This window comes from Populus euphratica, unplaced genomic scaffold, assembly GCF_000495115.2.
Source record: "Populus euphratica unplaced genomic scaffold, PopEup_1.0 scaffold2.1, whole genome shotgun sequence".
Taxonomy (NCBI): domain Eukaryota; kingdom Viridiplantae; phylum Streptophyta; class Magnoliopsida; order Malpighiales; family Salicaceae; genus Populus; species Populus euphratica.
In genome coordinates this window covers 2,319,156-2,336,104 of record NW_011499846.1, presented here as the reverse complement: position 1 = coordinate 2,336,104, position 16,949 = coordinate 2,319,156, and the positions used below count along the sequence as shown (strand labels likewise).

The 16,949-nt window shown below is 34.7% G+C and overlaps 2 protein-coding genes across 3 annotated transcripts; one reads left to right on the top strand and one right to left on the bottom strand.

Moving 5' to 3' along the window:
• Window positions 1-746: 746 nt before the first annotated feature.
• Window positions 747-2,309, top strand: LOC105131040 (phospholipase A(1) DAD1, chloroplastic-like). The gene has a single exon (XM_011033808.1). It carries the CDS (start codon window positions 881-883, stop codon window positions 2,204-2,206), a length of 1,326 nt encoding a protein of 441 aa, XP_011032110.1. The 5' UTR covers window positions 747-880; the 3' UTR covers window positions 2,207-2,309.
• Window positions 2,310-7,629: 5,320 nt separating this feature from the next.
• On the bottom strand, window positions 7,630-16,870 carry LOC105131027 (GRAM domain-containing protein 1A). Of its 2 annotated transcripts, none has more exons than XM_011033788.1 (18): window positions 16,445-16,870; window positions 16,303-16,362; window positions 15,437-15,487; window positions 15,136-15,201; window positions 14,932-15,027; window positions 14,695-14,796; window positions 14,470-14,567; window positions 14,190-14,374; window positions 13,715-13,755; window positions 13,492-13,579; window positions 13,268-13,354; window positions 13,081-13,135; window positions 11,991-12,057; window positions 10,421-10,520; window positions 9,566-9,627; window positions 9,433-9,472; window positions 8,996-9,306; window positions 7,630-8,216 (listed from the first exon to the last, which is right to left on the bottom strand). In XM_011033788.1, the coding sequence occupies exons 1-18, from the start codon at window positions 16,631-16,633 to the stop codon at window positions 7,968-7,970; spliced, it is 1,947 nt and encodes a 648-aa protein (XP_011032090.1). In that variant the 5' UTR covers window positions 16,634-16,870; the 3' UTR covers window positions 7,630-7,967. The 2 variants fall into 2 exon arrangements, with proteins under 2 accessions (XP_011032090.1, XP_011032099.1); XM_011033797.1 differs by having other exon boundaries at window positions 8,996-9,303.
• Between the last annotated feature and the right edge of the window lie 79 nt (window positions 16,871-16,949).

Here is a 16,949-nt window from a genome sequence, read left to right as displayed (position 1 = left end):
TTTTCTTGAATATCTTAATGATTTAATATAAACAATCTATTTTTATCCATAATTAAAAGGATTATAGCTCCTGTGTGTTAAAGTTGATATTGTCGATTTATTCTCTTTCTTCTAGTTTTATTTTTATTAAGCTTTTTAACTCTTCAAAAGTCAATATAATTGGTTTTTTTCACTATTTTTCTCCTTGGTAAGAATATACATATACATATATATATATATATATAGTGCGTTTTCTATATTTTTAATATGTTTTTTTTTGTTTTTTTTACTTTTCTTAATATATGTTTCATATTTTTTTACTTTTATTTTGTTATTAAATTATATATATATATATAAACTTTAAATACTTTAAGATGTGAATATTATATTTAATTTATGAATACAGAGACATTAATATAGTAATGTTTAACAAAACTTGAATAATCTACATGCAACTACACATATCTAAAAACTAGTTCAATAAAAGTATTTAAAAAATTGATAAAGATTAATTTCTATTTTGTTTTTGAAAAGATTTGAAGCCAATAAATGAGACCGCATGAGCAATAGTTAAAAATCTAAAATTGCTGGCAGGACCCACAGCCGTTTTTCAGGTTATCATGATCCAATTAATCGTCCCCGCAACCATAGAGTACTACTACCATCTTTCTCAAATCTATATCATCAAAGCTAAGCTATCACCCCCTCCCCTCCCCCCCCCCCCCCCCTCCTCTTTTTTTTTTCACTAACACATGCACCGCCGTCCACCCTCTCTCTCTCTCTCCATGGTTTTCTATAAATGTCCACTTTTGTAGCCTTCCCAAACCAACGGAAGATAAGCACGATCGTCCTTCTTCCATCTAGAACAATAACAACCTTCCAAAACTAACCAGAACTAACAATGAGGCTTGCTGTTGTATCAACAAGACCATCATCCAACACTTTAGCTTCTGCTTCAAAACACCTCAACCTCACCCACCTCAACATTACTCACTCATATAACTCCCAAGTATCATTACCTTCTCTTAAGCACAAATTATCAGTGCATTGCAGGGATTTCATTTCTAGATCAACAGCAAAGCTTGGCAAGAAATGGATGGAGTATCAGGGGGTCAATAATTGGGATGGACTGCTTGACCCTCTTGATGATCGTTTAAGAAGTGAGATTTTACGATATGGGTTATTTGTTGAAGCTGCATATCGCTCTTTTAACTTTGATCCTTCTTCATCAACTTACGCCACCTCTAAATTCTCAAGAAACTCACTCCTGGCTCGGTCTGGAATTGGAGAGACCGGTTATCGAACGACAAAGCATTTGCGTGCCACTTGCGGGCTCCAGTTGCCACGTTGGATCAACAGGGCTCCGAGTTGGGTGTCCACCCAGTCCAGCTGGATTGGTTATGTGGCGGTTTGTCAAGATAAAGAGGAGATTGCCCGGTTAGGCCGCCGGGACGTGGTGATTGCTTACAGAGGCACTGCTACTTGCTTGGAGTGGGTTGAAAATCTACGCGCCACCTTAACTTTCTTACCTGGGAAACATTGCGATTACGTGGATCCTGATGGTGGTGGGCCCATGGTGGAGAGTGGATTTTTGAGCCTGTATACTTCTCAGACTGCCACGTGTCCGAGTTTGCGGGACATGGTGAGGGAGGAAATTGCCAGGGTCATGGAAATGTACGGTGATGAGCCACTCAGCTTCACAATAACGGGTCACAGCCTCGGTGCCGCTCTCGCTACCTTGACTGCATATGATATAAACTCTACCTTTAAAAATGCTCCAATTGTGACAGTAATGTCCTTTGGTGGGCCACGTGTAGGGAATAGAAGCTTTAGGTGCCAGCTGGAGAAAAGTGGGACCAGGATATTACGTATAGTAAACTCTGATGATCTCATCACGAAAGTGCCTGGATTTGTGATTGACAACAATGACATGGCAAGCAACCGGGCAGTGCGTGTGGCAGGACTTCCATGCTGGTTGCGGCAGCGCGTGGAGGACACACAGTGGGTATATGCCGAGGTGGGTCGGGAGCTAAGACTGAGCAGCAAGGAATCACCATACCTCAGTAAAAGGAATGTTGCCACGTGTCATGAACTGAGCACTTATTTACACTTGATCAACCGGTTTGTGAGCTCAGCATGTCCTTTTAGAGCAACGGCAAAGAAGGTTCTGAATCGGCATCATATAGAGAACTTTGAATGCAGACAAGATGAGAAACTTAGCAGCTAAGAAAATGTAAATGGAGAAATTGTAAATTGTACATAGCATTCTCCAAAATCAAAGTGTGGATTTCTATTTTTGTAGAGATATAGATTTGAAACCATTTTTTGTATCCCAAAATAATTAAAGGAAATCAACACCCAATTGCACATGAGTGACAACACTACTCAAAGATTTTAAATCTTGTTTTACTCAATTCAATCACAAAGTTGGGGTTAAATCACGGGAGTAAGTCCCATTCCAAAATAGTTTAATGATGAGACCATTTTCAAGCTATTATTAATCATGATTTTTTTATAAGATTAGAATCTAAAAACATAACAATTTGTGTATATATTTAATTATTAAGTTCAATAATATCTCTATAGATATGAAGTTCAAACTAAAACAATCAAGTCAATGATAAGATTTTCTATACATACAAAACATAGAGTGTATATATATATATACGATTACAATCTTTTTATACATGTAGAATAATTTCTTAATTAAACAACTAATTAAATGCAATTATTGATCTGCTTCCATCCATTCAAGTTGATCAAACATAAATGATTACCATTTTTTTTTTTAAAAAAGGAGGGAGATCACAGAGAATCCCTATCTTGCTCATCAGCCAAACAATTGGTGATTCTGGTATTTTGATTATTTGATCTGTATGCATGGTCGATGTTGTAACATTAGAGACAAGCCACCCCTCTGACCATCAAGGATCGATGCTTGATATTTGACAGAAACTATAACGTGGAAAACACCATCTGGTACAGCTACAAAAGGCCCAACGGGATCTGTCGTGTCATGGACATGATATATATTCCAAGCTTTGATGGGACAGTGGAAGCCGCACTATTCCACACGTACCTCTGTGGCCTGCTCTCTCATCATTGCAACGGCAAGCCAAGCACTTTCCGCCCACTCTTGCTGAAACTAAAACTAGATTTTGATCCGAGTGGTAGGGGTACCATGCAATTCTCGATCTCTCGGCGGCTTATAGCCCGTACAGAGCAGAGACCATGCAAAATTAACAGTCAGTCGGTGGTCTTCCTATAAAACGAGTAGCACTCGCTGTATCTAATCAGATCACCCTTTAATTGTCTACATTTAGCTCACTAATATCGTTTCGGATTCGCCAGTCATGCTCAAGGGCCCAGGCCTTATAATTGTTTCGTTTTATTACCATCTATACGTAAATTTTAATAATACTGAATATCCTGATAAATGTTTTCTCTATTTAAATAAAACAAATAAATCCTAAGAATATCTTCTTAATTAAATAAATATTATAATAAAATAATTTAGCTTTACAATAATAAGATTTGTATCCCACGTCACCATCAAATTAAGAAAATATTGCAAAGGACGTCGCTCGCGCTTGCAGAATTTCAAGGATTCGACCCGCCGCTCTATAGATTTCGAGCTCAAAGATCCTCAGTTATAAAGAACAAAAAGACTAGAATAACCTTTCAGGTTTATAGTTAAGGCTAATTTGGTTTCTATCGTAGTAATATGACTTTTCAACCCGCTAACTATCAAATATTAATAAATATTTATCCATAAGCTACCAAACTGCTGGCGTAAGCCTATGAAGAAATTGTTTCCCCCTGTTTTAATGTTTTAAAGTGTGATTATGATTAATTTTGGAAGTATTTTTTATTTATAAATATATTAAAATTATATAGTTTTATTTTTTAAAAATAATTTTTAATATTAATATGTCAAAATAATCTGAAAATATCAAAATTTATTAATTTAAAACAAAGAAAAAAATAAAAAAAATCTAATTTTTTTCAAAAATATTTTTGAAACACAAAAATAAACAAAAAATCTATAGATTTCAAGCTCAAAATCCTATGTTATAATTTGGTTTCTACTACGACTTTTCAACCCGCTAACTATCAAATATTACTAAATATTTATCCATAAGCTAGCTAATTGCTGGCCTAAGCCTATGAAGAAATTGTTTTTCCTCGAAAATGAGTGTGGTTATAATTAATTTTTGAAATATTTTTTATTTATAAATATATTAAAACAAAATTGTTTTATTTTTAAAAAATAATTTTTAATATTAATATATCAAAATAATCTGAAAATATCAAAATTTATTAATTTCAGCAAAGAAAAAAATAAAAAAATATAATTTTTTTCAAAAATATTTTTAAAACACAAAAATAAATAGGAAACAAGGTATTGGTTTTTGTGGATAAATCAAGATTAGTTTCTCTAACCTTTTTTTTTTAGAAGACTCTTCCATATTTAAATTAACATAATCAAAGTGAATAACAAATCAAGAAAAAATAAATTTAGAGCAAGAGTGGTGTATGCCTTTTCTTAAATGTCGATTGTATGAGTGGTCCTAGGACATTTATGCGACCTGGCTTGCTTGGCGATAAGGGTAGTTCACCTAACAAAAAAGCATGGTAGCAAAACCGCGGCCTCGGAGAAGAAATCATGACAGGAAGTTTGCTTATCGCTGGAAACTATTTTCTTGGTCATTGAAAATAATAACCGACTACGGAGATCAATCAATAATAAGATTTGCTTGCTTAGAGTATAATAGAAAAGAAATCTAGTAGAATATTTCTCTAAATTAATGTTATGAAAACGAATAAAGTGAGATAAAACTTTATGAACTGTGATATTTTCTAAAATGAGCAATGGGGTGGCATGCACTAACATGGTTGTATTACGACATCGTTCTGTATACCAGCATGAGCTCCCCGAAAATTTGCGTGGGATTGGGATGTGGTCCCAAATACGATTTGTTGAGGGTGGCCTGGAGGATAGATGAGGCCCAAAACGATAGGCTGTAGTGACCAACGACAATCTATCCTCTTTTTTTTCTTTTTTTTTTTGGGGCCACTGTCAATATCTACATCAAAAAAATTATGAAATATAACAAAAGTAACCATTGACTCCATGTGATGACGAATAAAGGTACATCATACATCATTTTCACACGAAAAATCTGACACGACGATATTCTTCTCCGAAAAACAAAATACAAAGTGTGTTAATGTTGCCGATCCACTTTCCAAAGACAGGCGCAAGTATTTAAATTGGGTCAAATCCACCCCTTGCTTCTGATTAAAGGCACTTTCAGAGCCCTATATTGAATTGCATCGTAACGAATGAGCAAAATCAGATGAAGTGACTAAAGTTACCTTTGATTTGGAGAGGTTTGAGCCAAGTACAAAAATCTCAGGGATAGTGTTTGACTTTTAGCCTGTCCACAGCAGTACCGGTCAGCTGTTTGGCCGGTAAGTAGTAGAGCGCACGGACCTGAAGAAACGGCCCGCGTCCTATTGAAAAGAGCAAAGCAAGAACGAGAATACGGTCATCACTTTTGACCTTGCGTTTTTCTGGTACCGTTTTATTTTTCAGGCGCTTGGAACTCGATTGCTAGCAGCAACAAAAAATAATATAATCCATGTGGAACATGCCTCGACGAGGGTTTAGTTTATGGCCATAAAGATCGAGAGAGTGAGCGTGCAGACTTTTCTTTTTACCCATTGTCCCACTATTTTTTTTCCCACTTCACAATCATTGTCAAGAATCTTCAGAGTATAATGCAGATAATGGAGTAAATCTTTGGAAACAAAAAGTCATATAGCACTCACTGATGTACCTAGTTTTTTCGAGGATGGAGTGGTTCGAAGGAAAGTAGTCGGTGGTTCATTTTAGTATTTTTGCTGCTAATTAAAATTGTAAAAATCATAATACATTTTAGGCTTTTAAACGTAGTTGTTGACTGTTGGTTTACTGGGAAAAAAACAGAAGAAGATGAAGTCAACTCTAGCCGTAGGAAAAATTGTCTTTTCATGCTTTGACCTCCACATGATAGCAACAACTCAGAGAAATGACTAGCTTGCTTCCAACTGAGTTAAGCCGCAATGTGTACACTAAACTAAAACAGCAATTTCGAACTGATCATGGTAGCGCTTAATCACACCATAACCACAAGCTGCTAAAGCACACATTACGCACCGGCCTAGCTCTCTACCATTGTTATTAACCTCAATATTTAGTGTATATTTGGGATATAAGTTAATTTATGTATATATATTTTTAAATAAACTAAAATTATATTGTTTTAAAAAATTATATTAAAAAATCAACATTTTTTTATTAAATCAATAGGTTACCTATCACATCAAATTATCTTTTTTGATATTTTCTTATATTTTGTTGCGTGTAACCTTGTCTAGGTGACAAAATAGCTAAAAACTAAAGATCCAATCAATGACATGATATTGACCAAGCGATGTTTTCATTCTTAAACTTAGATGAAAAGGCTACTCCAAGATTGTGTTTGCTGCCAGAGCCACAATGAGAATTAATTAGTTTGCTGCCAGAGCCACAATGAGAATTAAGGGGGTAATTGTTCTTTTTTTAAAATATATTTTATATTAAAATTTTAATATAATAATTTAATAAGTTTTTTTTTTGAATTATTGTTTCTACATCTTTTTCTTCTATAGTTTAAACTATTAATTGATTAAATAAGTAACTTTTTATGCTTTATACTTAATGTTTTAGGTGAGTTTCATTCATTTTTTCTATTTATTTCATTGTTTAATTTTAGTTTTGTTACTTAATAATATGATAATGTATGGGTCTGTTAAATTAATATGTTTATATATAATATTATATGTATATGAATATGAATTTAAATGAGTTTTGATGAAATAATATGTATTTTGTTATGAATTCTATATAAAAAATAATGGTGATTAACATACTAGTGATTACAATTAAAGTACTAAACTACTAAAAAAATTAGGGATAAAATAAAAAAAATATTTATATTTATATTTATATTTAACCTACTTGTGTAAAATAACAAATTAACAAAGAATTGTTGCCAGTAATTTCAGTAATCTCTACAAAATTTAGAAATAAATAAATAAAAGATTCAATGTATATATTTAAAAATAATATCTTTAAAGAAATTAATAATGAAATCATAGTTAAGTAATTTTAAAATATAAAAACTTGAAAAAATTAATTATAATATAAGTTTTTTTATTTTAAAAATATTCTCAAATTAATTTTACTTGATATGAGTTACTACATAAATTTCAAATTGATTTCTCTGTATAAAACATATATATCTATATAATATATAATACTAAGTATTTATAATTTGCTATTTCATTTAGAATTTTCAGCTCCGTCACTGATTATATTATTAAATATAAAATTATTAATTCAAGTTTAGGATAAAACTCGTAATCTTACTGACAAAATCAAAATTTAATTTAACTTTTATAAAAAATTAATTTAAATTAATTTAAATTAACTTATCAAAATTTAATTTAACTTTTATAAAAAAATAATTTAAATTAATTTAAATTAACTTACTACCTTCCAAGTCAAGTCAAGTCTAATAACTCCGCTTCAAGGGAAAGAGGAATTAGGAATTAAGGGAAAGAGGAATTGAATAGTTCATTCAAGGCATGGGATTCAGGTTCTTTCTTCAAATTGTAGATCCGAGCATTTATATGAAATGAGATTCCTATCCCCTCTATTTCCTCCAACCAGACAATGGCTGTAGAATAGTTAAAAAGACATAAAATCTAAGTCCCATTGCTTCTCCGGGGCATCATATAAATTGCCTGTTAATTAGCAACAACACAACAGCTATCAAAAGGTCTTCGGCCCAGAAACTTAAGTCCGGGGTTCGATCAACTAGGTTTCTTGCCATATATTTAAAAGAAACGAGCAGAGCGTGGGAGAAAAAATACTCTCTTTTTCACTATAAAATTTTAGGTTATTTATGTTTTTCAAGATCATCAAGGTTTTTCAACTGTGATTTCAACCATGAGTGCTCCTGCTGCAACCTCTCTAGCTTAGCCTCAACCATAAACATCTCATCTTTAAGGTGGTGCATCCGCCTCTCCAACCAAGCCACAGCTTCAGCTGATTTTTCACCGGCCCCAGCTCGCAGGCCACCCATGTAGTATTCTGGAGAAGCCACGTGGACAGTTTGTGGTCTGTTCAGTAGCACGAGGATGCTCACCTGCAGTTAAAAAGGGTCAAAAAGGCAGTGAGGGTGTAGGAAGCTTACATCCAAGGGGGTACCTATCGATCCAGATGACAATGGTACTGCATAAATGAAAGGCTAATGTTATGCTCTAGCCACTACAAAAACCCATGAGACCGGGGATCTAGGACAAAGTGGATTAAAAAAAAACAAGCAGTAATACATGGAGCCTAGGGCACATGAGCACATGTAGTAAAAAAAATGTATGCTGCCGAGCAATGCTGATTTTTGTGGGGGCACCTTGCAACTAACCCTAATGTTTTGAGGTGGCAACACAGTTAACCCAAAATCATTAAAAAAAAAAAAAACTTCTTTTTCGGCCATTTTGTGAATACTTCTTTTTCGGCCATTTTGTGAATACTGAACTTCAACTGAGATATGTTTTCAGTTACTAAGGTTTTATTTTTATTTATTTTTGGGTTCTTTCCAACAACCAAGGTCATTTATTCTTTTAACCCAATACAAGGATCCCCAATGACTAAGGAAAACGGAGACTGAAAAAAGGAATAGAAAAAACAAATAGATTTAAATTACTTGTCCAGTAGTTATTTCATGGCATCATTTACCACCAAAAACAGCAACAGTGGTTACAAAAACATGGTGACAACAGTCTAACATGCACAAGATGCGTGCAAAATTAAAGACTAAACATTAAAGCCACAATTAAAACATCATGCCAGTGTTGGAGTTAATTGAGCAAAATAACTAGATTGAATTAGGCATGTCACTAGAAGAAATTCGGGGAATTTGCATACCTGCATCAGGATGATCACAATAAATGCAATAACTAAGACTAGAGAAATTTGGCTCTGGCTTTTAAAAAACAAAAAGATCTTTGTCGCATATTCTCCTAGCAAAGATGCAATGGATGTAGCATTTGTAAAATTTCCCTGCACAAGATCATCGGCCTGTTGACTAACAGCCACAGAACTAGACATCTGCTGCATCTGCATCCTCACATGCCCTCTTGGCTTGTAAGAGTTTTCTGAAGCTTCTCCAGTCTCCACTTCTCTTTCAGAATGAACTTCTTCCTCATGAATCATGCTGAGAGTCAGCCCTGCCTCTGCTTTAAGAAAATAGGAAATGATAGAATGAAGTTAGTAATTCAATTTCCTGGCAATATCACAAAAAGCAGAGCACGTCATGCAGAGGAGGAGCTGGTGTGAAGTCTTATGATGATATGATGATTAACCTTGTTTTTCAAGGTTTTTCTGCTTCAACAATTCATGTGCCTGAAAAATTAGTGAACATGCAGTCAATAAACCCTCCATCCAATATACACCGTTGATTTGATAACTCATGTCTAAAAAGAAGGAATATATTACCATGTTTATCCATATTGCGTAAGCTTCTCGACATTCTTCCACAGTAGACTGCACTATCTTACCTGTAATATTGCAAATCATTAGGTATGAAAAATCTAGTACACATTATTATGAAAACATGTATTGCAAAGCTGTTTTCGCAATAATAAAAGCATCCATGAAATGTAAATTACAGAAATGAATAAAAATACAAGTCATAAAAGCTTGTGGGGAACATCCTGACTCCTGAGACTTGATTTCAAGCAATTATTGAACCATAACCCCTGTTCTAAGAGGTATTTGTAGTGATAGCATGAGGGAAAGCATATCAGGACTTGTAGCTCATTTTATTCCTATTTCACATATAAAAGAAGAAATATCATTTTATATTCTTTAAAAAAATCCCTGATCATTCAGATTAGTCTTTCTTGATTACCAGGGAACCTTCCCAGTTCACGCTCCAATCTCCGTACATATTATTTTATGCAAAGTATTTGCATATAAAATAATCTCAAAGGTAGTGCACCAAAAGAATCCCGTTCGATAAAGATCATTATTAGTGAATCCTGTTCGAGAAGAGTTGGGTGGTCAGGATTTTCCACAGGTTCAGAGATGCAATCCATCTGCAGATTGATCGAGGGTATTTCACAAAGCCGGAGGAAAGTTTCCTCCCTCTGGTTTATGCCATGTCTGTAAGCTGTTTCTTACAGTATTATGCTAGCAGAGTTGGTAGAAGCTAGTTAGTTTTTCTTTCAGGTTTTGGTGCCAAAGGATACCAAAAAATTAAAAACATGATGGTGAAACCAAGATAGATTATGGGAAAAAAATGATGCAACATGAAGCATGTAATAAATGTATGCAATGGCAAACGCAAACCTTTAAAAATAATTTTCTTGCTGAATACAACATCCACATATATCCGCAAAATGCAGCCTTCATTTGATCCATTGCGATCTCTAGTCACATCCCATAGTCCCTGACATTGTACCCATGAAGAGAAGAGGGGCATCAGGTAGGTTCAAATAGGAGAGATGGGCTTAAGGAAGATTGAAGCTCATGCCATGAACTATTTTGAATACTTGCTGCCACTGGTATTTAAAAGTATCCATTCTGTTATAGATTTGTTTTTTCTTCACACATGTTGACAAATCATCAACATAACCATTACACTGATCTCTATCCACATATTTCATTTTTTATTTCATGAATTACTCGTTTTGTTTATTATCTCTTCTACATTAATCTGTCGTGTGAAATTGTTAATTGAATCCTGAGGATCATGACCATTCAATTAGTTTTTTTTTTCTCCCTTTCTACTCACTTCCCAAATTTCTTCCTTCTTACTCCTGCAATCTCCCTCCAATCACTATTCTTACATTGTAGGTACTTCTCCTAGACATTCTAGTTGACTTATTGGTAAAAGTGTATTACAAGAGTACCCATGAAGACAAAGAACTGAAGAATTCCCAACAGGAGAGGAAGGAATAAATTAAATAAGAGAGGACAACCTTGTAGGAGGCCGGAGATTGAAAAAACTCTCATATCTCTGTTTTAATTCACCATGATGTGCCCCAAAATACATAGAGTTTATGCTTCAGAAGACAGTAAGAAAATCCTAGTAACTTAAATCCAAAGAATAGAATCAAAACGAAACATTGTTAGACCCAGAAACTTCTTAGATGATAGTTAATTTCTAAGAGATTATTTAAATAATAAACAAATAAATAAAATTCCATTTTCCTGTTCAGTGTCAAAAGGTTTATAATGGGCAAAAGATCATCCAACTTATTATCTCTCCTTCTATTAATAAGAATTCCCTACATCATTCCATCCTCTTTTCTAAAGTCAATTCCAAACCTAGGGGTAGAATGGCTGTATCCTCTCTTATTGTTTGTTTCCAACATCTTAATGAGGTATTAGGAGTAAACTGCTGACCCAAGCCTGACAATCACAGCTGCTTATGGGATACATGCCCTATATGTCTAACATAACCTATACAATTCACTCCCAATCTGGAAGAAAAGGAAACATGTGACAGAGAATGGTGAGAGAGAACGTTAAAGTCCAGGAGGGTGAAAACATAAGGAGGATCACCTAATATCAGATGAATCTATCCAAGAGCAGCCAGAACCATTTGATACATGCATTTTTAAGATGCAGCCTCATAGCATATGCTTGAAAGGAAATAAAGTGACAATTCCTAAGATCCTGAAATGGTTCAATAACTTTATGTAATTCAAGAAAAGAATCAGAACACAAAAGTTGCACCTGCTATATAAGGGCACCAGTTTCTGACTCCATGATAGTTGATTAACATTCAATATAAAATGCCATTATACAATCTATTTCTTGAAAACTGAGTGCACACCCTACTAAATATATGAAAAGGAATAAATTTAAAACATTTTATCCATCATATCAGTAATGGCTCAGAAACAGCTTGTACCTCAACGCAAAAACAATCTCCAAAAGGGACGTCACTGATCTGTTGTGATGTCTCGATAACCAGATTGCTGGTAAAAGCAAAAGTAAAATCACGAGGAAGAACAAACAATTGGTCAAGTCAATTACACGCTCCACAACCAAAAAAGGAGAGGAATTGAATGGAAAATAAACAGCTAAATAAATTTAGTCCGTGCATAGTCTCCATTAAGAACATTATTGATCAAGAGCTTTATATGTAATTTCCACAATGATTTTGCTACAAATTTATTTTACATCAGAAGAAAAACTAAAATGATTTGAGCAAAGACTGGATAAGCAGTGAGTCCACTTGCAAGAAAGTTCTACCATTTGAGGATATGTGAGTGTGACTTGTCTGAAATAGTCTGGCCTTGTAGAAAACAAACATATGGACATCACATAGAAGATAAAATGGATTGATGTGGTGGGAATAAAGAAGAGAGGGAGTGAGAGACCAAAAAGATCATGAATTCAGATAATGAAAGGTAACCTAGCATCAAAACAGCGTGCAAAGTTTTCACTCTAAACATAGCAGAACAGTAATGGACCCAAACTAGTGAAGTAGAAAGTTTAAATGAGTTGTATATGGTCTCAATTTAAGCATATACTTGAATGCGTGCACCAAATGCCTCTAATCACTTTATTAATAAAGAAAAGATGCACAAAAAGGATAGGTTCAAAGATCAAACTCCTTGAACATAGTCAGGGGCAGAGTGTGAAATTCTGCTGATCCATCAAAACCTAACTCTTACTTACCTTTAAAACAAACCTAATCATAACAAAAAATGTCCAGATATAGTGCGCCAGCATACCACCAGCAGCACTATGCTACAAAAATGCCCATCGTGTACTGCTTTAAAAATCCTCAAAAACCTTCCTTTCATTTCCAAAAAGGCTTTCCAGTTTTCTTCCATCTAATAAATACATACTTTTTTTATTTATTTTTTGGTGCTATAAAATAGAGGATGATGGATAGTGAATTATTATTCCATCTTACTGAACTCATAACCAGGTCATCTTCAAAACAGTAACAGTGCATCTAAAGTGTCTCACAAATTACAGGCTACAAGAACCTGTTTCTGTAGACTCGAAATTTCTGGACCTCCTGGCAGCTGCCAAATTTGGCACCTGTATAAAAGCAGAAAAATTTAAAACTAATATTAATGGGTAGAAAGAGTGACAACTGTGCTGAAATCACCACACAAACCAAACATAGATCCATAGTAAAGAAATAGATAAACAAATAATGCACCTCCATACCAAAATATATTTTTATAGGATGCTGAAAAGACACATCACGGGCATGCCCAAATTCCTCATTTGGGTACCATAAAGAGCACCTGAATTCTGAAAAGCACAAGAGTTAACCAACCAAAGATAAAGGTAAGAATTATATCATCCAACATATTCATCAACTTAATCACATTGAAAAACTAGGGATGTTTTACTTGAGTATGGTTCCACGGGAATTCAAAGCAAATTACCTTTATCTCCACATCTACTATGGAAAGACTCAACAAAGCTAGCAGCATCATCTGAAAAGAACAAATTAAAGAACTCCACCACCTTTATCTGCATTCCTTAAAATAAAAGAAGATCAGAGAAAAACTCTTTAATGTGGCAATATTTATTGAATTCTACATGTAGCAAGACAATGAAGGAGCAAATTCAAAAGAAAATACAAATCAATAAAAGATAGAACACTACCGGAAACTTTGTCTCTCCAACTTCTTTAAAAGATTCACGTCCTGCATATCAGAAATACAGTTCAATTAACAGAGAGCAACAAAAAAAATAGTAAATTCACACCAAACATCATCCCAAAATTTTACATATGGAAAACAACCACAATCACAACATTATTTTTCCAGTAGAAGGAAGCTGCATGACCCGTATCCAAAGGATTCAATCCTTTGCATGCCAAATCTTTGTTGGGAATTACCAAATAATTCCTCCAATAGATTTGATATCAAATTCCCAATTGCTTGATTTAGAATTGACCAAATCTTTTCAGTCTCTAAATAAAAGACTCTAGATTTAACTAGAAGGTGGAGAAGAACCATATGCCTTACAATCTTGATTATTAGGAAGATATTGTAGCTGACTGGAAAATGAGCTCGTTCATTGCATGTTATATACAAAACAAAACCACAATTAAAATAATTCACAAGATATAACTAACTCTGAGGTGCTTCAAAACTTTCCACATTCCATGCCAAAGTTGTTGAAGATAAAGAGTTGGTATTTCTAACTAGCTCAACATCCTGTTCCACTTCATCAGCTACTTGTATCTGTGTTATTGAGACAGTGCCATTTTCAACGGATGCTGAAATCTTAGAATCAGGTGAAGGGGCAGTAACCATTTCCCTGTATTAACATACATGCAGGCAATTTCTGATCGATCCTCCAAAACATGAACCAGAGACAAACTCATATAAACTCTATATGGCTTGTGAAAATACCTGTCAGAGGGATCTAATTCACTGACTTGCTTGAAGTTATTCACCTTTTCAGTTACAGCAAGTCCATTATCTGGGTTACTGGTTACAGAAATTGAATCCTGAGGTAAAATCAGCACATAAGAAGGCAACATTGAAACAAACAGACCAACAGAGTTTTTTACCATTTTATAATTCACAATGAAGTAATAAAAATTCATTCAATGAGTTTCCAATGCTTTAAAATACCTGTTGTTCTGTGATCAAATTGGAACCATTACCGTGTTGTAGCCATCCATCACTGATGAGCTTCAAAGCTTCATCACGAGAAAGGAATGATGCAAAGAAGTACTGCCACACTAATAATTGGATTTAGATGTCGCAGTTGTTATAAAAATTGGAGGTAAAAGAGCACTATCAGAGCAACAATTTCAAGAAATGCCAAAACATAATAGGAGAGGATCAATACTCCATATCTAGCACTACCTTCTTTCCTCCAGCACAAATTTCTATGGCATTAGGGAAGATCCCAGCTGTCTTCGCTCTTTTTACATCCGTAATTTCATGGAAAGGGATTGTTTTCTGGATAAAAACACATCAAACATGTCAGGAAACAGTCAAGAATCAGAAAAGGAACCATGAAAGACAGAGACCACAGTAACAAAAATAAAGCTGATGTTCAAACATTACCTTTGTCTCAAATCCAAATATGTTGGAATAAAAGCAAATGTGATGTACAAAAAGGTACATATGCCCCTGCAACATGTAAACAGTAAACAATGCGTGAGTAATTTAGGAAAACATAATCTTACCCCCAGATAAGTTTTTTTTAAAAACAACTTGTATAAACAAAAATTATCACATAACTCATCTGTGATATCATTTACCTAATGAAATTCCAAGTCAAAAAGATGAGATGCAGCATACTATAGCAATTAATGTTTAATGCATGCATCTCCAAGAAACTAATAAAAGTCAGCATCAAGATTACCTGAAGAAGAATACTCTCCTGGTATGCACAATTAAAGTCTTGTATGAGCACCTATTGGGAGGGGACAAAAGATGAAAATTTTAGATGCATCTTCTAATAAAACAGAGGTCCTTTAGAACTGTTAAGATATCCTCTGCTGTGTGTGTGAGAGGGGGGGGGCAATATCATAAGTTTTAACAATAAGAACCGTTCCAGAAAATCTCAAACCATATACGATAAGTCCAAGGTACAAACATGCGCACACATGCTTAACTGGCAGGCAATTACAAGTGCAAGAAAAACTAAGCATCTTGAACTGTCCCATACCTACAATATGTTCGACAGTTTGAAAATGACACTCAACAGATTACTTTTCGTCAGCTTCTTGGCACATTCCACAGCACTTCCATCAATTTTCACCTCATTATATTTGAAATTTGTGTTCTAACTTCTATTTGATACATTGGTAAGCTTTAGAATCCTATTAACTTAAAGCTACGATTAATCACCCTAGACTGGGTCCAGCTGTCACTACAAAAGAATAAAAATACAATGACATGTTGTGAACCTCCAAACCTTCTTAGATCCCCACTCGAAGAGAATTTCTGAAATGTTACAAATTATCGGATCCCAACTCCCATAGAATTAACAGGTTTTCGTCTTGATAAAAATTCTCGTTGATATTAACCTCAAATTTAGCAGTGATATAATTTAACGAAACCAAAACAACTACGAATAATGAAGAGCAAATGAAGATTTAGCATTAAAAACCTCCTAATAGATACCAAATGAGTACTTAATTCTCTTTTTTTTCAGGTAAGGAATCTTTCGAACGAAAGAAAAAGAAATTTAAAAGACATGATCATCCGTAGTATAGAGTGACTTACTTCCTCCGTTGGAAGACGAAACAGTTGCCTATACTCTTCACTCCTCGCTGAAGCCTGTGACTGTAAAGAAATAAACAGTAAAATCCATAAGAAAAGAAAAGCCGCTTGATCAAGTACAGGTGTGAAATTGAAGGAGAAATACGTGAGGATCGACTTCACGGCTAGGACTAGCAGAAATATTTGAGTGATCATTGAGATCAGGCGTCTCGGTAGCGAAAGAAGAGGAAGAAGAGTCAGACGCCACGTCTGTTGCTGATTTTGAAGAGAGAACATCCATCGCTGGCGACGTGTCAGGCCTCTCTCCTCCGCTTGAGGATGCAACTGCTGCCATGGCAGAGAACGAGAGGGAGGCAGGGAGAGGGAAATCGATCTAGGGTTTTTGTATTCGAAAGGAAATGGTGAAATTGGACTGGAAAGCGATCGTGGATTGACTACTGGCGAGCTGGTTAAGTGTTGTTCGTTTCCATTTTTTAGGATAACGGACAAAAAAATTGGTAGACGTTGCCGTCCGTTTAAGTCGGTACTCTGTGTTTGTTGCTAATCGATGTCGGTCATACTTTGGGAAGTTTACGCGTTAAGACGTGGTAGTTTGTTTTGTGAACGACACGTCCTTATGTGATCAGGTACCGCTTCGGGTGGATTGAGGG

Coding starts and splice junctions, on each gene's coding strand:
- LOC105131040 (XM_011033808.1), top strand. CDS start 881: ATGAGGCTTGCTGTTGTATCAACAAGACCATCATCCAACACTTTAGCT.
- LOC105131027 (XM_011033788.1), bottom strand. CDS start 16,633: ATGGCAGCAGTTGCATCCTCAAGCGGAGGAGAGAGGCCTGACACGTCG. Junction 14,797..14,931: donor TTTGTGCTGGAGGAAAGAAG/GTAGTGCTAGAT, acceptor TTAGTGTGGCAG/TACTTCTTTGCATCATTCCT. Junction 8,217..8,995: donor TTGTGATCATCCTGATGCAG/GTATGCAAATTC, acceptor TTTTAACTGCAG/GTGAGCATCCTCGTGCTACT.